Genomic DNA, 20,970 nt, shown 5'->3' with positions numbered 1-20,970 from the left:
AACCGTCCTCGTGTTTCCTGGTTCTCACGTCACCGTCTCATCACCTGTGAGATGAACGACCATCGTGACGTTAGAAACAAGGAGCTGAGAGAGTGAAGCTCCTCGTCTCTCCAGGTTCTGCTCACACCGGATCAGACACCAGGTCTGAACCGAGCTGAACTCAGATCAGTTCTTTACAGATATTTGTCCTGTGACTGGGATCTTTACCTGAAGCTGTTTCTCTCTTCATGAACCTGCAACATGGAATCAAACAAATCACCTCTAAAGCTCAATTTAGGTTTTTAATCTCACTTTATTTACCTCCAGTTGTTCTTCTTCTGGTTTTCGTTCAATGGTTTAATTTTCTTTATAAAATACAATGCGCTGTGTTTATTCCTCATGCTTTTACTTTTCCTATTCGTGTTTTCTCTGTGTCTTGGAATGACTTGTTAGTTTCTGAACTCAGTTCCTTCCTCAACTTATTCCTGAGTTAAATTAAAGGTTGAATGATTTCCATCGCTCCTCTGAAACCGGATCTGCGGCTTCATGTTCATATTTTGGTTCTTTCAGAAAGTTGTGTTCTCTTTCTACACGTGAACACGTTCCTGTGAAACAATCTTTAATTCCCTTCACTTTGTGATCTGAGAGTAAACTCGTTTCTCTGGGTGTGTGTCCACGTCTGTTTGGACTTAAAGACACACAACGTCACCAGCTCTCAGTCACTTCAGTGTGAAACGCCCCCTGGTGGATTTCTGAACCGTCTGTCATACACGTGTACTGGTTTTTCTTTTTCAGTTGGGGGGGCAGAAAGCAGCAGAGTTTGCTGAGGAGCAGCCTGGTCACCACAGGGGGGGGGGGAGCCCTCTCCAGCCAATCACATCGCTTGGCTCGTGTTAACGTGTCGTCGACCTCAGCTCCAGACCCGCCTCGTGTAATTCCATGTTACAGTAACTACAGAGGAAAGTCTCCTTTCAGTAACATGGGGTTAGAGCTGGGATTGGACTGCGTTGTCTCTGGGTTCACCCGAGGAGGGCACATGCATGGCGTGCACGTCACACACAAAGACACACACACACACACACACACACACACACACACACACACACACACACACACACACACACACACACTCAGGCCTGTTGTTGTTTCTGAATTGTTTCTTTCCAGTCTCACACAGATTCTCCTCTTATCAACTCTCAACCTGATGTGGAAAAAAATCACATTCATAATCAGAAATCTGTGGGAACAACAAACTCCAGCAGAAGATCAGAAGTGAGGCTATATATATATAAATATTAATATATAATATACAAATACATATTAATGCCCTCCCTCCAGCCATTGTGAAGGAGTCGTTGGTTTGTGGAGCAGAGAGTCGATGAAGAAGATGAAGATGTAAACAAGACAAACATGAATAAAACCAGGTCAGTGATGTTTTGTGTCACTTCCTGTCTCTGGGTTTATATTCATGAGTCTTTATTCTTTAGTCTTTAGCTGTTATGGGTTCTTAACCCTCCTCGATCTACACTCTGGTTTCTGCACTGACTTGATGTCATTTTACCAAAAACACAAGAATCATAAAGCTGCTTAAATCCCATTGAAAGAGTTCTAGCGCCCTCTAGTGGCCACGCTGGCAGGTGACACACGCCTCCATCAACTGCCCAAACAGACCAGAGATCCCAGAAAAAGATGAAATATATAAATATACTATAACAACCATAACCCAGCAGTATCTGGTGTAAACGTACTCTTTCTCTCCGGTTTCTTAATTCAGTTTGTAGAACGACTTCATTGTTAATTTACTGCTCAGTATATAAACAGCTTATAGTTCTGTAAACTGAAAGTTGTGTGGGTCTAGAACCTTTTGTTCTAGATTCTCTGAGTTTCACAGCATCTGCAGCTGAAGTTGATGAACCTCGACTGTTAAAGACAAACTGCTCTGATAAATGAAACCAGTGGACGTCATCATGTGATGTGGATGAATTAAACTGGGTTTAATGGTTCTAGTTCTCTGTGGAAACTGTACAGTCATTTTCAAGCAGTGGAAATGAACTGGGCCCTGTGATCGACTGGTGAGCTGTCCAGGATGTAGTCTGCCCCGATGTCAGCTGACTCAACCTGTGACCCTCCAGAGGAACAGAGGGAAACTTGTAGAATTCTGAACAAACTGGAGGAGAATAGGAATGTACTGTAAAGAAAACTCCCACCCGATAGATATTAATATACATTCAGTATTTATTATCTTTACTTTGTACATGTACTGGATTGTAGGCTCATATGAGATTAAATAAATTAGAAATCCCTCAACTGAAATCAGCACCAGAGTAAAACTGTCTCCTGATCTGGATCTGTACAGATTCAGTGTTTCCACATGTGGACAGAACATCGATCAACACAAATAACAAAGTTCACAAACCGTTGATTTCATTTGTGAATTTTATGAAATCCAAACAGAAAAGAAACACAGTAAGTTCGTCCTTGTTAAATAAGTTGTGTCCCAGTGGCTGTGACGTCACGTGTGCTGATCCCCAGCAGCTCAGGAGTTGGCACTGGTCCGAGGTCCTCGGTAGATGTGGATCCTGGCCTCCTCATCCAGCTCCTCCACGATCTTCTCCTGCTTCACCGACAGGATGGTGTACGTGACTGGAGACGGCAGGTTAAAGGAAACAACACTGGGTTGAGTGTAGAGACCATTAGTCTCTGTGTTAGATCATCTGTAAATGTACAGGACATTCGTATAAGGTCCCTAACTGGAGGACCAGTCTATGTAATGGTGAGGGACCAGTCTATGTAAGGGTGAGGGACCAGTCTCTGCAATGTTGAGGGACCAGTCTATGTAATGGTGAGGGACCAGTCTATGTAAGGGTGAGGGACCAGTCTATGTAAAGGTGAGGGACCAGTCTATGTAAGGGTGAGGGACCAGTCTATGTAAGGGTGAGGGACCAGTCTATGTAATGGTGAGGGACCAGTCTATGTAAAGGACAGAACAGGTATACAGTGAGGGACCAGTCTATGTAATGGTGAGGGACCAGTCTATGTAGTGGTGAGAACAGATAAACAGAGAGGGACAAGTAAATGTTAAAGTCAGGGACCAGTCTATGTAGAGGTGAGAACAGGTAAAATGAGATGGACCAGTCTATGTAATGGTGAAGGACCAGTCTATGTAGTGATGAGAACAGATAAACAGAGATGAACCAGTCTATGTAGTGGTAAGAACATGTAAACAGAGAAGGACCAATCTATGTAAAGGTGAGAACATGTTAACAGAGATGGACCAGTCTATGTAATGGTGAGGGGCCAGTCTATGTAATGGTGAGAACAGGTAAAAAGAGAAGGACCAGTCTATGTAATGGTGAGAACATGTAAACAGAGAAGGACCAGTCTATGTAATGGTGAGGGGCCAGTCTATGTAATGGTGAGGGGCCAGTCTATGTAATGGTGAGAACAGGTAAACAGAGATGGACCAGTCTATGTAATGGTGAGAACAGGTAAACAGAGAAGGACCAGTCTATGTAATGGTAAGAACATGTAAACAGAGAAGGACCAGTCTATGTAAAGGTCAGAGACCATTATACAGGTTTGGGACCAGTCTATGTAATGGTGAGAACATGTAAACAGAGAAGGACCAGTATATGTAATGGTAAGAACATGTAAACAGAGAAGGACCAGTCTATGTAAAGGTCAGAGACCATTAATCAGGTTTGGGACCCGTCTATGTAAAGGATACACATCCCCACCACGAAGGCTCCGATGCTCAGGCCGGTGATCAGGTTCCTTCTCCGGAGCCGCGGCGCGTTCTTCCTCCAGAGCTCCTGCTGCTGTTGCCGGAGGAGCAGCAGCTTCTCAGCCGATGTCCCGGTTCCGGGTCCCGATGACTTCTCCTCCATGTTGGATCCTCAGCTGCTGGTTACATCACCTGGACCGGAACCCTGGAGAAAAACACAGGGAACTGCTCACAGCGCCACCTGCTGTGATGGAGTGTGTACAACTATCCCATAGTTATCAACCTGTTTATATGAATTGTATATCACATGTAGAATATTTATTATTCATCAAATCTGCTGTGGTGTTTTAATCTCTGGTTTCTTGTATAATTAGTTCAAACAGTGTCTTTAATGCACATCAAATCTATTTGTAATTATATAAGGTCATTTTATTTCTGTTGATTAGTCCTCTGTCATGTCCACATTTAATTTCACTGTAGGTTGTTGGTTATTACAATTTAATACATGTAGAGTTAAATAATACCAAACACAGAGGGCACTACGCTGCCGGGGAAGTGAACACACACACACACACACACACACTTCATCTTTACATGTGAAGAAGAAATAACCAAATACAAAGGGGATTTGTTTGAAGTAAAGATTCCAGGTTTATTCAGATGATTTCTACAAACAGTAACAACCTGATACTGAGAATAAATCAAATCAGATTTACCATCTTTCTTTAATTCACCTCAGCTCAGCAGGTGTGTAGTCGTGTCCTTTCTTTGCAAATGGATTCACCACAAAATTCAAATTCAACAGTTTCATCTGAGAAAGAATAAAACTAAAGCATGTTTCTCACCATTCAGCAGGGATCTGATCCAACAACACGTCAGAACCAAACTGAAGCTCCAATAAAACTCTAACATGATCCTGAACCAAGACAACACTAACCTCGTCTTATCGAGATAATATTTCAAATGAAAACTACAGACATGTGTAAGTGTTGACTGCACAAGGGCAAATATTTAAGACTTTAATTGGCTAGGATTGAATTTAAGATCCATGGACACCATGATTGTATTTGTAAGTTTTATAACTTATCAAAGTTATGCATGAAAAATATGAAGTAGTGATATCTATAAATAGACTGTAAGTAAACTAGCAGCGTGTTCACCTGCTTTTATTTAAATAAAAAAAAGGTCATTTGACTGAGGTCCATGATTCTTGAACCTCTTACACAGACACAGACACACAGACACACACACACACACACACACACATACACACACACACACACACACACACACAGTAACTGTATTGAAATATATTTAAAAATAGCTGGCCGGATATCCGACTAATTCACATTCTAGAATGGTTTTGAAAAGTGGTTTCATTTCTTGGTTTGTTTGTGATTCACAGAAGAGCCGGACGACCAATCAGAGCAAAGAACTGAGCAACGCAGCAGAGTGGAGGAAAGCAAACCAGCTGTTTGTTCTTCTCCTCTGAGGATAAACCTTCACAGTCACAGACACAAATTCAGCTGTGCTCCCATTGGTCGCTCCTCAGTCGGTCACTGCATCCAACCCAAAAAAACTGAACTGGGAAAAAGAGCAGTCAGAGCAAAAACCTGAGAAAACTGCGTCTCAGATTGAAGAATAAAAAAACTACAAAACAACTCCAGTGCTGAGCCCAGCCGCTCGGAGGAGCAGCTCAGGATCCTGAAGCTGCTCAGAGGAGGAGCAGCTCAGGAACCTGCAGCCGGCGGAGGGAGCTGCTCGGCGGCGCTGAGAGAGGAGGAGTCGTGGAACGAGTCAGGAAGCTTCTTGACGTACTCCACCAGCTCGTAGGAGTCTCTGATGTCCTTCAGGCCAAACCAGAAGACCGTCCACAGCCCGTTCACAAAGCTGCCGTCACAATGTTTGAAGTACCTGGACGCACAGGGAGAAGGAGGCGGAGCAGGTGGATTTAGATTCACGATGTAATGAGACATCAAGGCTTTTATTAAATCAAGAAACGACAACGTCCCAGTGAACAAGCCGACCTGCACCGACTGCATCTCATCCTCAGTGGAACACTTAAACTGAAGCAGTGAACTTTCAGTCACCTTATAAGAGTGATACCCTTCAAAAAAGTGTGTGTGTGTGTGTGTGTGTGTGTGTGTGTGTGTGTGTGTCGCACCACGGGTTGATCCTGTTGGTGGCTCTGGACCTCCAGAACAGTTTGCCCAGGTCCTGCCTGATGCGCTCCCACAGCACGTGGCTGGTGCCCTGGCCCTGTTTGCTGCTGCTCACCACGAACTTGTCCAGGTAGGGCGTGCCGCTGTTCACCGGCTCCATGGTGATGATGGCTGCGGCGCTGTAGCTGGAGGAGTCAGAGAGATCGTCCACATCAGCTCCTTTAACATCGTGTTTCATCAATAACAGTGAATTATTCTCTGGGACTTGGTAAAAAGAAGGTAAAATCAAGTTGAAAAGCCCTGCAGTGCCTCCTGGTGGACAGAGACAGCTACATACCCAGGGCCTCACTCAGACCCAGCAGTGTTAATTATAAGCAGGTTATGATTCAAGACATTTGTTAATATCTGTGACAGGATCACTCACCCTTCAGAAAGGTAGATCGAGTGCAGTCGTCCCTTCAGCGACTCGATGTATTCTCGCCTCAGAGTTTTATCAAAAGACTTGTTGATGAGAAGCATCAGACGCTCCACATCGATCCCATCCAGAGAGCTGTAGCTACACACACACACACACACACACACACACACACACACACACACACACACACACACACACACACACACACACACACACACACACACACACACACACACACACACACACACACACACACACACACACACACACACAAAGATACAGTGTTTTCATTTTGCTTTAGTCTAAAAGGAGCAGATTCTGGATTTTGATTTGAATTTAGGCTGAAGAGGTTTGTGTTTGTGACGTCTGCTCACCGGTGGATGGGGTCTCCGTTTTTAAAGAGCGTCCCCGACCCTAAGAGGGGGGGGGGGGGCAGACAAGATGAAGCAGTTTTAACCTCATGCTAGTTCACACCCTAAAGTATTTTTAATGTGGGAGAATCGTCTCTCACCTCGGTGGCTGAACAGCTCCGTCAGCATGGTGCTGGCGGAGGTGATCACAGCCGAGGACTCGGCCGGCAGCTGGTTGAGCAGGCGGGCGATGGTCGCCACCCGGTGGCACTCCGCGGCGCTCAGACCCGCGTCCTGGGACAGACTGGGCAGGTCGCTGGGCAGGGACACAGTTCCCAGCACCTGGAGCAGAAGAGACAGATGTTCAGGAGAAGTTTGATATGGTGGAAAACACAGGAAGCAGAAGATGGTGCTGAATGTAAACATCTCAGTTTCTGCTCATCCAGACTGAAACCAGCCCGGATGTTTGAACCCAAACAGAACCAGCACCGTCTCTGGTGTGGACTCTGGTGTCTGCAGCCGAGCGGAGGTCACCTTGCTGTCTCGGCTGCGGAGGCCTCCTGAGTTGTTCAGGAACATGACCTTGTGCGGCTGCAGGGCTCGAGAAATGGCTGCCGTCACTTCTGTCGGGTCCAGCATCACTGAGCAGCCTCGGGCGTCCCGGCCCACGGGACAAACCAGGGGGATTGTCCCGCAGTCCAGGGTCCACTGGAGGAGGCTGGTGTCCACAGTGACGTAGTGAGGAGCACTGGGAAGGAGACGGGACAGAGACGGGTGTGAAGACAGCGAAGACGAGATGATGGACGATAGGTGACGTGAACCTGAGGCCTCACCTGCTTCCTCGTGGGGCTTGGTGCTGCAGGAGGAAGGACTCGGCGGAGAAGAAGGGCAGGACGGAGGCCGAGTGCTGCTGCAGAGCCTCCGTCAGCTGCTGGCTCCGCTCCACCAGGCCGCACCGGGACCCGGCCTCAGCAGGCCCCGCCCCCTCAGAGGACGACCAGCCCATCACCACCACGGGCTTCATGTCCATCCGCTGCAAGAAGGACAAGCCGAAGGCCAGACTCTGCACCATGTCCCTGCTGTCCGTCACCGAGCTGTCCACCTGGGAGAGACACGCCCCGGCCAATCAGAATCAAGGAATCAACAAGAGGCGGAGTTTGATCAGACAACAAAACAAAGCAGCTCATCAACTCTGCTGTGGAAGAAGAACCAACGTTTAAACACTTGATTCAGATTTATCAAATTACAAACTCTCTTCACACAAAGAGACAGAGACAGAAGAGAGATTAACATATTAAACACATTAACAGGCTGTTTATCTTTATTTTATATTTTGTATACCTCTAGTCTTGTATTTTAAGTTTAACTGTTGCCCTATTTTCAGATACACTTACATCTGCTTTACACTTATTTAACATGTTTACTATTTTAGTCTAATGCACAACTTTGTGAAGCTTCAGTTATTTATCTTTAAATCTGTTTTTATATTTGTCTTCTATCTGTTGATCTATCTAAAGCTAAATTATCATAATTATAACTGAAACTTGTCAAATTGAATCCGAATATATCAAAAATAAACTTGATAATATTAAAAACCATATTGACTTGAAGAAGTTATTAATTTATTCAACATGGTCTTCACGCTAGTAGAGAACGTTTCCATGGTAACAGAGAGCTCATCCAATCAGACGTCCCCGTTCCAGCTGAGGATTGTGGGTAATGTAGTATTTCTAATGAATAAAACATAATAAATCCGGTTTTTAAACACGCTGGATAATTTACAGACTCGTGGCTTCTACAGGAAAATACGACATGATTTTACATAAGTTGATATAATAAAACCACAGTCTCCCAGATGAAATCTTCCCCCAGAGATTTAATCTTTATTCTTATTCTTCATATAAAGTTGAATAGGACTCGAGCTGGTGAGTGGACCCACCTCCAGGACCGCGAAGGCCGGGGACTGCGTGGCCGCGGCCCGCTGGAACTGGGTGAGCCAGTACCGGGCCTCCCGCGGGTCCCCGCCGACTTCGCCGAGGAAAGCCTTCACGTCCCGGTAGATCAGGCTCCGGTTCGCCGGCATGTGTCGCTCCGCGGCGGAGCAGTTCCCCGGAGGTTCCTGCTGGGCCAGAGCCGCGGCTTTGCCTCGTTTCCCGGCCGCGTCGGAGCTCACCATGCGGGGGTGCGGACCCAACAACCTCCGCTGCCTCAGCCCGGTGCTCTGGGTCGGTACCGGGACACCCGGACCGGACAGGTACTTCCCCGCCAGGACCACGGCCCGAGAGCCGCAGGAGCCGGTGTGTACTGTGGCCATGCTGCGGGACTCAGGGCTCCGTCCCCGGGGCGGGTTGGGAGCTGGAGGAGGGGGGGCAGGTCCCCGGGGTGAGGCTGCTGCTGAGTCGGCTCTTCTCACGTTTCATCAGCCGGAACACGGAGCCGCTGCCGTGATGCTGCTGAGCAAAGCAGGGTCAGAGGTGAGATTCCCCTCAAACTACACGTTTATCATATTCATATTAATAATCTCATTATACTGAACTTTCAGAAAGTACGTTTACAAAGAGCTTCAGATATTAAAACACAAAACACCTGCAATTACACATTCACTGTAATTAATAGTAAAAATAAACTAGTAAAACAAAGAGAAGTGAAGAATTCAGAGTCTTTGTCAAAACACAGTGAAGTTGTCAAAAGACATTTTATAAAATAAGTTTAACATATGAAAAGATAACTCAGTTGTTACAGCAGCCGGCAGCTCAGGAGGAGACAGACGAGAGAATACATAAATATGAAAAGACAATAGAATAAGAACAAATATTACAAATTAAATTAAGAAAGTGCTGAGTATGTAGATTATATATGCACCTTTTCACTGCAGTGGTTTATATGAAATGTTATAAATAAAGAGCAGTGGCACAGGAGGATTGTACGAGTCAGTCAGAATCTGATTTGTGCAGAAGAAGAATCGTTTGTACTTAAATGTGTTAAAAGTAGTTTCCTGTTAAAAAGAGGACACTGAGGCGTTTGGCTCCAGCCCCCCCCCCCCCCCCCCCCAAGCTCAGTGACTTTAACACTTTTTACACTGTAAGAAAAGTTCCCACTGGTTCTCTCTCTTAATCTGAAGCCAAATGTATTTATAGCTCGTCCTGGTCCTCGCTGATGTCTTCATGCTTCTGTCTCTGCTGCTTCCTTATCTGTGTCTGTCATCGGGCTGGACTACATCTGCCCGAGTGCCCTCAGGCAAACACACACACACACACACTCTGAAGGCTATGGTGCACGTACTGTATAATCTTCAGGAAGTGATTAGGGGGGGGGGTTGAGATCAAAGGTTTTGTGCAACGGGAACACATCCCCCCCCCCCCCCCCCCCCCTTCTTCTCCGGGGGCCAACAAGGACAGCCATCTTGGTTCTGTTTCACTGCTTTGAGACGACTGAAGCTCATAAACTTTCACAAAGAGACAGAATAATCATTATAATAATAGTCGCTGATTCAGGTTCCACATGAGCCCGGCTTCATCTGTCGACCAATCACAGCCGATCATCACAGATCCAACAGATCTATTAAAAATGAAGGACTGTAATTTAAAAAAAGGTTTGAATATAATATATAAGAATATAAGTGAAGTTTCTCTTTATCCACCAAAACACGATGATCATATGTCCTGGTAATAAAAATGCTTAGTCATGATTTTAGTTACAGCTTCATATTAAAGTAACTGACTGAAAATAATATAAATGCAAATAGAGAAAACATAAGGATGTACATGTATTCATTCATTACTTTGTTTATTTACTATCATTTATTTATTTTAGTCCAAATAAACAAGCTCCTCAAAATATTGATATAAATCAATAAAGCAATAAGGTTTTAAAAAATAAGGAAAACACACACACACACACACACACACACACACACACACACACACACACACAATGATAAAATCTAACTGATTCAAAGTGAAATCTATTGAAGAACTTTACTTTTACTGGATGATTCCACCTTCTGCTACTTTGTACTTGACTATATAATACAGGGACTGTTCTACTACGTTATATTAAAAATACTTTGAGTTTTACTACTTGCTGACAAATTAGAACTGAAACAACACAACTGGACGGATTTCCATGGAATTCAGTGGAAAGATGTTTTCTGGGTCAGAGAGGAACTCATAACATTTAGGTTCTGATCTGTATCATGAGTTATTCCCACTTTATTTAAACTTGTGAGATACAGTAGAAAGTTTTTTTCACAGAATTCTCTGAAAACTATTGATATTATCTCGATGAAATAATCAGACATATTTAGAAGACAGATATTTGTGTGTGATTTGGTGCAGGTTGATTGAAATGAATGAGGCTGTTTCAAGTTTCAAGTTTCACCAGTTTATTGTCAAATGCACAATAATAACATGAAGCAGTCGCTGGCAATGAAATGCTTGTGTCACAGGATCTCTTATGAAAATACTCAGAATATTACAAGCAAAAAAATATTGAATAAAAATGGGCCTTGAATGAGGTTTGAACTCGACTCAGTCACATTCTAGTTTGTTGAATCAAATGATTTTTCTCATATCTCCTCACTCGACTTGCAGATATGAACAGTTTGAAGAACAGTAGAGGGCAGTAGACACCAGGGGCTGCAGGTGTGTGTCTGTGTGTGTGTGTGTGTGTGTGTGTGTGTCTGTGTGTGGGTCTGTGTGTGTGTGTGTGTGTGTGTCTCCTGGAAGCCGGCCCAGCCACTGACAGTGAGCGGCGGTGTGCGAGTCAACACAAACTGAAATATGATGATGCGGCTCAGTGACCTCTCCAGTGGAATCAGCTCCCGGTGCTTCTGAAGTGACTCCAGCTTCAGGCTTCAACGTGTGAGTCACTGGGAAATCTATACACAACTGGAATAAGATTTTCTGCACCACAACAGATGAGACACTTCCCACAGCAGATTGATGCGTTCAGGGTTTTACATAGAACACATTTTCAAAGTGGCTCAGCAGATTAATGTGTTTCATACTCTTGTCGAAGCCTCTAAATCCCATTAAGTCAGTTGAACTGGTTTGTCAAAGGTGTGGGAGAGAGTCCTCCTCCACTGGTCCATCATTTACATCCAGTCAGTCACCGTCAGAGGACGAGACTTCTTTCAATCAATCTGTTTCTGTGTCCCTGTCGTCCCACCTGTCTGCACGTCTGTCTGCACGTCTGTCTGTGTGGGTGGTCAGTTAATCACAGACTGTCTGTGGTCCTCCATCCTCCTGAAGGCGCGAGGGCAGATTAAACATCTCTGATTAGACAGGCAGCAGCTTGTGTGAGCACAGATCCATCACGAGGGCGTCCAGGACACGTCTCTCAGCTTCGTGTCCTCTGGACCAAACTGCACCGGGCGGAGGATGTGTGAGATCTGAGCACGAGTGATTCTCTCACAGCTTCAGATCAGAACGTGATTAGAAAAAGGCTGTTTGTCATTCAGCCACATCACAATCACAATAAAGAGAATACAACATTTGGAGAAATTATAATAACTCAATAAAGTCATACAAATAAATCACAATAAGACACAGAATGCAGATTTGTGGGTTTTTAACCTGCAGAATAATTGTTCAAATTGAATAATTGAATAATTGTTCAAATTGAAAAACAGAGGAGAAGAGAGACGTCAATATATTTCAGTCAAAACAGACACATAACATACTTTAAAAAAATTATAATATTACTTTAAAACACTGTAAAAACTACCATAAATTCGGAGGCTTTCATATTTATAATAACAGTTATTATCTGGAGACATTTCCCCAACCATACATATAAAAAAATCTAAATTCTCACAGCTTGTAAAAAATAAATAAATTTCTATCTAGTTGCTGGTGATATTCTTATTCTCCTAATATCTACACATATTAAACTGAACTAATATCATCACAATGATTTGTTTTAAATCAACACAGCTACTGGTTTAAAATCACATAACATATAAAGCTGAAATTAGAACCTGACAAATGCACATTTAAAACTTTTTGAGAAACTTTTGATGAGAATGACCCAATAAAAATAAACTGTGTGTTTATATCTAATGAGACAGATCAGATCCGGGTGGAGGATTGTTCCTGAAGCTTCAGATCAGATCAGGGTGGAGGATTGTTCCTGAAGCTTCAGATCAGATCCGGGTGGAGGATTGTTCCTGAAGCCCCAGATCAGATCCGGGTGGAGGATTGTTCCTGAAGCTCCAGATCAGATCAGGGTGGAGGATTGTTCCTGAAGCTCCAGATCAGATCAGGGTGGAGGATTGTTCCTGAAGCTCCAGATCAGATCAGGGTGGAGGATTGTTCCTGAAGCTCCAGATCAGATCAGGGTGGAGGATTGTTCCTGAAGCTCCAGATCAGATCAGGGTGGAGGATTGTTCCTGAAGTTCACGAGCAGGAAGCGGTCGGTCCATCTTCACGTGCGGAGACGATCACCGTCATTAAAACCACTAATTCCCAGTAAAAGAGCAGGAGAACCAGTAGAGGAGTGGAGCGTGAGGCAGGTGAAGCAGGATGAACATCAGCCCAGTCAAACCACTGATGAGCTGTGGGACATCACTGCAGATGTTTCCACCACCGTCATGGTGTGTCGGGAAAAGATTGATTTAATACAGGAAAGTACGGTAAAGTGTTTTTCCTGTGTTGTTGTTGACGTGTCCCTGATTTCAGTGTTTTCTCTTCTAGAGACTGTCCCTCACAGTGACCTGACCTCTGACCCTGTATCTCTGATCACTTTGTCCCATGAGGCCGGAGGCAGCTCCACCTCCCTCACGCTCCACTTCACGCTGCCACTCGTGTGCTAATGAAACAAAGGGATTCAAACAAAGCGCAGAAGGGACTCGTGTGTAAAATGGAGAATTCTTCACCGAACTAAATGAGAGGCTGCTTTGAAGCCGGGCAGACAACACGCCCACGGCTCCTCGGCGGTGCCACCCTGCCGCTCTGCCACCCTGCCGCTCTGCCACCCGGTGCCACGCGGCCACTTGAAACGCTCAATTAGAGTCGCTCTGTTGGCGGATTGGATGCAGAGCCCGGGTGGGCTCATTGGTGTGGTTGGACATGTTGGTGAAATGTGGTTATGTGTGGGAATAACATATTTACCCTGGTGGTGGCAGACTGTGTGTGTGTGTCTGTGTGTATGTGTGTGTGTTTGCTCTCTGTATATCAAAACATGTGATCTCCTCATTAAAATGTCACTACACAGAACATTGAGAACTAAACAGAGCATCAGGTGCAGTCACTGTATTTTACTACGACGTAAACAAACACACGTTTCTCACTGATCTGATTTAGCTTTTTGTTTACTTTGTTAAGGTTTATAAATGTTCTCTTCAATTTGATTTTGGCTGAGAAAAATATTGTTGACACCTCATATTTCCATGCATTTTATTTTACTAACCCTGAAGACGTTTGTTAAATAAATTAATTTCATTTGGTTACTTTTCTATTTTGCTCTTGGGTTAATCTATAACTATTTAAGATGCTCTAACGTCCTGTTTTTCTAACCAGCAATAAAAACAATACAATTTATTCTTTGATCGATTTATCAGGAAGAGATAAATTCATCTTTTCAGTCACTTTAAACGATGTAAACTTGTAAAGTATTGATTCATCAATTAAAATTAATTTTTCATAGAATTAGAATGAGACAAACTAATAATCTGAGAACAAGTCAATACTTTGTTACACACTGTAACACTGTAATTACATGTTACTCTCAGGAACAATAATAAAGTTTTGTTTTTATTTAATCGTTCGCTGTTGGAATGATGGAAATGGAAAATGCAGAAACACAACATCCATGTAAACTGTTTGTAAAACAGAAGTAGAGAACCAGTTTGTGGAACAATGATTCTTTAGAGAACAGTTCTTCACTTGGTTACTGAACACACACATTGAACCATAACTGCTAAGCTGCCGTCATCTTCCCATGACCTGAAAACATATTCACCTTCAGATGAAGTGATTTGGGTTTTGATTTGATTGGTGTGTTTTCAGGGTCGGTGTGGACAGAGGTCGTTTCAGTGTTTTCAAATGGAAGCGTAGTCGTATAGAAGAAGCCTTAGGTCCTCACAACATGAGGAACACACACACACACACACACACACACACACAACCAAGTGTTTTTTTCCCTCTTTCACTCTGAACACCGGCCTCTTTTGTTTTTGCCTAGAATCTGGTGAAATTCCAACTGGAGGCGAACGGGGCAGGAGAAGGACGGAGGAAAAACATGTTGGAATTTTCTTCTCCTCTCAGATCTTCAGGGTTTCACAGCAGCAATTACACAGAAGTGTTACCAGATGCTCCTCAGCACCGTCCGACCCAGAGAAACCACGTATCTGCACAAATCCACTCTGTGCTCCACGGCCTGACCGAACTAACCTTCTCTTTCCCCTGAATTTCAAATTTACGCCAAAGCAGATTTTAAATTTTTGAATTGGTTTGTTTAGAAACGTCCTCGAGGTCGAGGAGAGTGAAAAGTGAAACATCCGCTCGGAGGAAGAAAAACAACGCGACCGTAGTTATGTGGTTATTTTCTGCAATCTTATCTTATCCTTGAGCCTTGACTCTGTCCAATTAAACACACACATGTCACACACACACACATATATGTCACACACATCCATACACATGTATTAACACATTCATGCACCTACATATTCATGGGTGTGTTACACGTTAATGTAGAATCATTTTGCAGACGTACCCGCTCTCCTGCAAACAAACACTTAATATATAAATAATAAATTAAACCAGCCAAACATGGGGTAGAGGAGATTTAACAAACCTAATCACCAACACAACAATTTGAATGAACTCTTCACACGTTTGACTCTAAAGTCTTTTAAATAAAGTGAGTCCTTGACCTTCTAAAGCTCCTTTTCAACACAACACCAGAAACCTGTGTGTGTCTGTGTGTGTGGAACCATTTTGTTCACACGTTTAATAAAGATCAACTTTTAATAAACAGGCCAACAGCACCTGGCAGTCAGTGGGGGGGGGGGCTCTACAGTGAAGGAGTTGAAATGTAATGCATGAAAAAATAACAGCAGCTCAGTGAATCATTCAAACCACATGTGGACAGATATGTAAAGAATATATATATAAACATATATCTATATTACTGTGGTCCCCACCCACTGGACGAGGCCAATCAAAGAAATAAGACAGATCCATTATGACAAATCAAAGTGTTCTGACATCGGCCTCCGTCTCACTGGCTTAACCTCCGAGTGGATCAGCTTCCAAATGGGAGCTGGAGCTGGAGGCCGTTTGGAACTGGGAAACCAAACACCTGATGTGGGCACACTGAGGGATTATGGGTATTTTAAGTTACGTGGGTGAGCTGTTTTCTGACAGAGTCGCACTGGGGATTGGATTCAGAGCAGAGACACATTCGATATGTGCACACAAACACACACACACACACACACACACACACACAGAGAAGCTGCCCCTCGTTCTCAGTTCTCCTGGTGTCTCGAGGGAGACGGTAATTGCTCCGGAAGCCGAGCTCCAGTTGAGCTCCAGTCGTCTTCTGGCTGATCCGGGATCAGAGACGTGTGGAGTCTCTTCACTAACCAGCAGCTCCACACACACTCTCCTGTTTGCCTCCTTCCTCCTGAACCTTATTACCAGTTAGTAACTTCTCATCACACCGACTGCGTTTAGTTTCAGGACAGGAACAGAACCAAGAGAAGTTTTGTATCGTGTCATCTGCACAAATCAGATTGGACCTTGTTTATTCCACTCAGACATATTTGTAGTAACTGTACAGAACCTTCTCCTCTTCATCTCTCTGCACTCGGAGCTTCATGAAGCCACAGGACCCATCACTGAGTTCTCGGCCCAGTCATTTTGCCGTTGAACTCAAATTTGTAATAAAATTTGTATGAGGAATAAAATCAGTGCAGGGACATCTTCATCATCTTATAGAACCAGTCAGAGACTGTTTACACCAATAATCCACTTATTGATTCAAGAATAAATCATTGTGTCAGTTCTGGTGTTTACTTGAGCTGCTGATCAATAAACAGATCCTCACACGCTGCTTCTCGTCTCTTTAAACCTTTAGTATCGTTGTCATGAGGTCGAGCTCCACAGTCTCACTGGAGGACATCGGTTCTCTCCTCGACTGTAAACCTCCGTCCGCAGCGCAGCATCTGGGTGGCTTCAGAGGGCGTGGCATAAACAACCTGTCAGAGGGGTTTGGGGTTTGATTCCCTGTGGGAGGAGAACGCCTGCACACGGGCGGACAGTGTGTTTTGAGTTCTGAGGCCAAATTGAAGAGCAGATAGATGAAGCCACACTAACAACAGAGAAACCGAGAGATACCAACATTTACACAGCGAAACCACACACACACACACACACACACACACACACACACACACACACAAAGACACACACACAGACACACACGGTTGCATCACAGACATCGTTACATTTACACATCCAATCCCAACGCACGTATCCACGAGGCGATATGAAGTGGTGTGTATTTAAAACGTAGGAAGGGAATGATGCCAACACACACACGTACACACACACACACACACACAGACACACACACACGGTGGCAGCAGGGCAGACCCCCTAGTCTGTGCACATATGGCTGCAATTGACCAATAGCGTGGGTGGATAAATGGCAGCCGACCAACTGGGGGTATAATTATCTGACCAGCCTCTTTGTGGAGCTTTAAATAGCAGCCGTGTTTACACTAAAAATAAACTGTCATTTCAGCCTGTTGACACCTGACCCTTGACCCCTGACCCCGGGCCAGAAAGGACAAAGGTCGGCCGTCTCGGATTTGGTGCTAAAAATAGCAGCGGACCTCTTCTCACCCTTGAACCTGAATCAAGAAGAGTTTTTCTGTCAGGTCAGCATTTCAAATAAAAGTGTCACCTCCTCGTCCGTCAAGCTGAAACACAAGAGGCCTCTGGCTCCGAGGCTGAGTCGTGTCCATGTTGATCCTCACTGGTTTGTGTTGCTCACCATTCAGACCACTGCAGCACCAGTAACAGCTTTTCATAGAAATAAAACAATAAGCCTTCATTTAAAATATGAACTTCTGTGTATTGATATGGACTATTGGATCATTCTGCATCGTGACAGGAGCATGAAGAGAATTAGAAATAATAAAATAATCTGGAAACTACAAGTGTTTCTATTAAAACATAAGACTGGTTCCACCTGGTCCCTGTGGATCAGCAGCTTGGCAGCTTGTCACCAGTTTGTTGCTGGTTTCCATGGACCGAGGTTCTAGGTGCAGCTTGATGACCTCAGAGATGCAGCCCTGCTGTTTGAGGATGAGGTGGCTTCATCAGGTCGTGACCTCCACTGCACCGGGGGGGCAGCTTCCAGCAGCAGGTTGAGAGTCGGCCGCTCCACGTCCGATGTGTCTCTGGCAGGACGTGGTGTAGACGTGTGGACAGGATGCGTCCTGGAGACCTTCTGTTGGAGGTTCCCAGGGAATCCCAGGTGGACCCAGAACTCTCTGGAAGGACATATCCCTTCTGACCTGGGAACGCCTCGGGTTCCCAGAAGGAGCTGGAGAGCGGTGGTAGGGACGAGAGGGAGACCGTCCTTCACCGATCCACCGTCCACCGAGCCGAGCAGAAGACCAGAGGGAGAACGGTACCGCTGCTGGAGATCTGGATCAGATGATAAACCTGTTCCAGCTCATCTTCATCACTCAGAACGTTCAGATGTTCATTTACAGAGAAGTTTGTGAAACCAGCTCGACTCTCTGCTTCATGTTGTATCTACAGTATGGTTCAGTTTATTATTTCTCCTCTTGATCACCACCTGTTCACCTTCCTCCTCCCCCCCTCCTCCTCCTCCTCCTCCTCCTCCTCCTCCTCCTCCTCCTCCTTCAAGTTTCACACTCACACTCACAGAGTTAATGACCTTGACCTGTGATTTCGATGCCTGTGGCTTTCACCTGCAGCTCCAGACACACTCACCCAGCAGCAGCTGCACAGACCCAGCAGACCCCTGACCCTGCACGCACACAGACACACACACACACACACACACACACACACACACACACACACACACACAGTAGAGGATATGAGGCGTTCTCTTCAGCCGAGTGTTTCTGTCGACCGAGCAGATGAAGGCAGTAGTTTTGATCAGAGGTAACAAACAGGCTAATGAATCAAACCTTCAGATGATGAGTGAGAATCAGCTTCTCTGGTGTCAACACAACAAACTGAGCAAAGAGTGAAGACGTCTCATGGACTTTGTTTTGTCTCGAAATTAGAACATATAAACACAAACACGTAGAGAAAACTCAATGATGTATTAATGTAATGTAATGTAGTGTAATATAATGTAATGTAATGTAGTGCTATATAATGTAATGTAGTGTAATGTAGTGTAATATAATGTAATGTAATGTAGTGCTATATAATGTAATGTAGTGTAATATAATGTAATGTAATGTAGTGTAATGCAATGTAGTGTAATGTAATGTAATGTAGTGTAATGTAATGTAGTGTAATATAATGTAACGCAATGTAATGTAATGTAATGTAATGTAATGTTATGTAATATAGTGTAATGTAATGTAATGTAAAGTAGTGTAATATAATGTGATGTAATGTAATGTAGTGTAGTGTAGTGTAATGTAATGTAATATAATGTAGTATAATGTAATGTAGTGTAATGTAATATAATGTAATGTAGTGTATTGTAATGTAATATAATGTAATGTAATGTAATGTAAAGTAATGTAATGTAATGTAATGTAGTGTATTGTAATGTAATATAATGTAATGTAATGTAATGTAAAGTAGTGTAATGTAATGTAATATAATGTAATGTAATGTAATGTAGTGTAATGTAATATAATGTAATGTAGTGTATTGTAATGTAATATAATGTAATGTAATGTAATGTAAAGTAGTGTAATGTAATGTAATGTAATATAATGTAATGTAATGTAATGTAAAGTAGTGTGGATCCTGATCCTTCGTGTCCCCCTCAGTTACAGTGTAATGTAATGTAATGTAAAGTAGTGTGATGTAATGTAATATAATATAAAGTAATATAATGTAATGTAATGTAATGTAATGTAAAGTAGTGTGGATCCTGATCCTTCTTGTCCCCCTCAGTTACAGTGTAATATAATGTAATGTAATGTAAAGTAGTGTAATGTAATGTAATGTAATATAATGTAATGTAGTGTAATGTAATGTAATGTAATAAAATGTAATGTAATGTAGTGTAAAGTAAAGTAATGTAATGTAGTATAATGTAATGTAATGTAATGTAATGTAAAGTAGTGTGGATCCTGATCCTTCGTGTCCCCCTCAGTTACAGTGTAATATAATGTAATGTAATGTAAAGTAGTGTAATGTAATGTAATGTAATATAATGTAATGTAGTGTAATGTAATGTAATGTAATAAAATGTAATGTAATGTAGTGTAAAGTAAAGTAATGTAATGTAGTATAATGTAATGTAATGTAATGTAATGTAAAGTAGTGTGGATCCTGATCCTTCGTGTCCCCCTCAGTTACAGTGTAATATAATGTAATGTAATGTAATATAATATAATGTAATGTAATGTAATGTAATGTAATGTAATATAATATAATGTAATATAATGTAGTGTAATGTAAAGTAGTGTGGATCCTGCTCCTTCGTGTCCCCCTCAGTTACAGTGTAATGTAATGTAATGTAATGTTAAGTAATGTAATGTAAAGTAGTGTAATGTAATGTAGTGTAATATAATGTAATGTAATGTAGTGCTATATAATGTAATGTAGTGTAATGTAGTGTAATATAATGTAATGTAATGTAGTGCTATATAATGTAATGTAGTGTAATATAATGTAATGTAATGTAGTGTAATGCAATGTAGTGTAATGTAATGTAATGTAGTGTAATGTAATGTAGTGTAATATAATGTAACGCAATGTAATGTAATGTAATGTTATGTAATATAGTGTAATGTAATGTAATGTAAAGTAGTGTAATATAATGTGATGTAATGTAATGTAGTGTAGTGTAGTGTAATGTAATGTAATATAATGTAGTATAATGTAATGTAGTGTAATGTAATATAATGTAATGTAGTGTATTGTAATGTAATATAATGTAATGTAATGTAATGTAAAGTAATGTAATGTAATGTAATGTAGTGTATTGTAATGTAATATAATGTAATGTAATGTAATGTAAAGTAGTGTAATGTAATGTAATATAATGTAATGTAATGTAATGTAGTGTAATGTAATATAATGTAATGTAGTGTATTGTAATGTAATATAATGTAATGTAATGTAATGTAAAGTAGTGTAATGTAATGTAATG

General features: G+C 42.7%; 2 protein-coding genes and 1 long non-coding RNA gene across 3 annotated transcripts; 1 reads left to right on the top strand and 2 right to left on the bottom strand.

Annotated features, from left to right (window-relative positions):
• Nucleotides 1–2,196: 2,196 nt before the first annotated feature.
• On the bottom strand, nucleotides 2,197–3,918 carry LOC128458560 (cytochrome c oxidase assembly factor 3 homolog, mitochondrial). The gene is made up of 2 exons (XM_053443443.1): nucleotides 3,707–3,918; nucleotides 2,197–2,622 (listed from the first exon to the last, which is right to left on the bottom strand). The coding sequence occupies exons 1-2, from the start codon at nucleotides 3,864–3,866 to the stop codon at nucleotides 2,516–2,518; spliced, it is 267 nt and encodes an 88-aa protein (XP_053299418.1). The 5' UTR covers nucleotides 3,867–3,918; the 3' UTR covers nucleotides 2,197–2,515.
• Nucleotides 3,919–4,330: 412 nt separating this feature from the next.
• nags (N-acetylglutamate synthase) lies at nucleotides 4,331–8,947 on the bottom strand. The gene is made up of 8 exons (XM_053443429.1): nucleotides 8,573–8,947; nucleotides 7,467–7,735; nucleotides 7,168–7,381; nucleotides 6,795–6,975; nucleotides 6,658–6,697; nucleotides 6,290–6,421; nucleotides 5,868–6,050; nucleotides 4,331–5,617 (listed from the first exon to the last, which is right to left on the bottom strand). Exons 1-8 carry the CDS (start codon nucleotides 8,945–8,947, stop codon nucleotides 5,434–5,436), a joined length of 1,578 nt encoding a protein of 525 aa, XP_053299404.1. The 3' UTR covers nucleotides 4,331–5,433.
• A 41-nt stretch (nucleotides 8,948–8,988) lies between these two features.
• Nucleotides 8,989–16,690, top strand: LOC128458593 (uncharacterized). Its single transcript, XR_008342036.1, has 2 exons — nucleotides 8,989–9,107; nucleotides 14,818–16,690. It is a non-coding gene; the product is annotated as an uncharacterized LOC128458593 (long non-coding RNA).
• The last annotated feature ends 4,280 nt before the right edge of the window (nucleotides 16,691–20,970 follow it).

This window comes from Pleuronectes platessa, chromosome 16, assembly GCF_947347685.1.
Source record: "Pleuronectes platessa chromosome 16, fPlePla1.1, whole genome shotgun sequence".
In the NCBI taxonomy this organism is placed as follows: domain Eukaryota; kingdom Metazoa; phylum Chordata; class Actinopteri; order Pleuronectiformes; family Pleuronectidae; genus Pleuronectes; species Pleuronectes platessa.
This window is presented reverse-complemented; position numbering and strand designations above follow the sequence as displayed.

Bases quoted from the DNA above. Each gene is read 5' to 3' on its own strand.
- LOC128458560 (XM_053443443.1), bottom strand. From the start codon at position 3,866: ATGGAGGAGAAGTCATCGGGACCCGGAACCGGGACATCGGCTGAGAAG. The intron at 2,623-3,706 runs GTATCCTTTACA...TGCCGTCTCCAG, and splicing joins AGCCTTCGTGGTGGGGATGT to TCACGTACACCATCCTGTCG.
- nags (XM_053443429.1), bottom strand. From the start codon at position 8,947: ATGGCCACAGTACACACCGGCTCCTGCGGCTCTCGGGCCGTGGTCCTG. The intron at 6,976-7,167 runs GTGACCTCCGCT...CTTCTGCTCCAG, and splicing joins TCCGCAGCCGAGACAGCAAG to GTGCTGGGAACTGTGTCCCT. The intron at 5,618-5,867 runs GTGCGACACACA...CTGTGCGTCCAG, and splicing joins ACCAACAGGATCAACCCGTG to GTACTTCAAACATTGTGACG.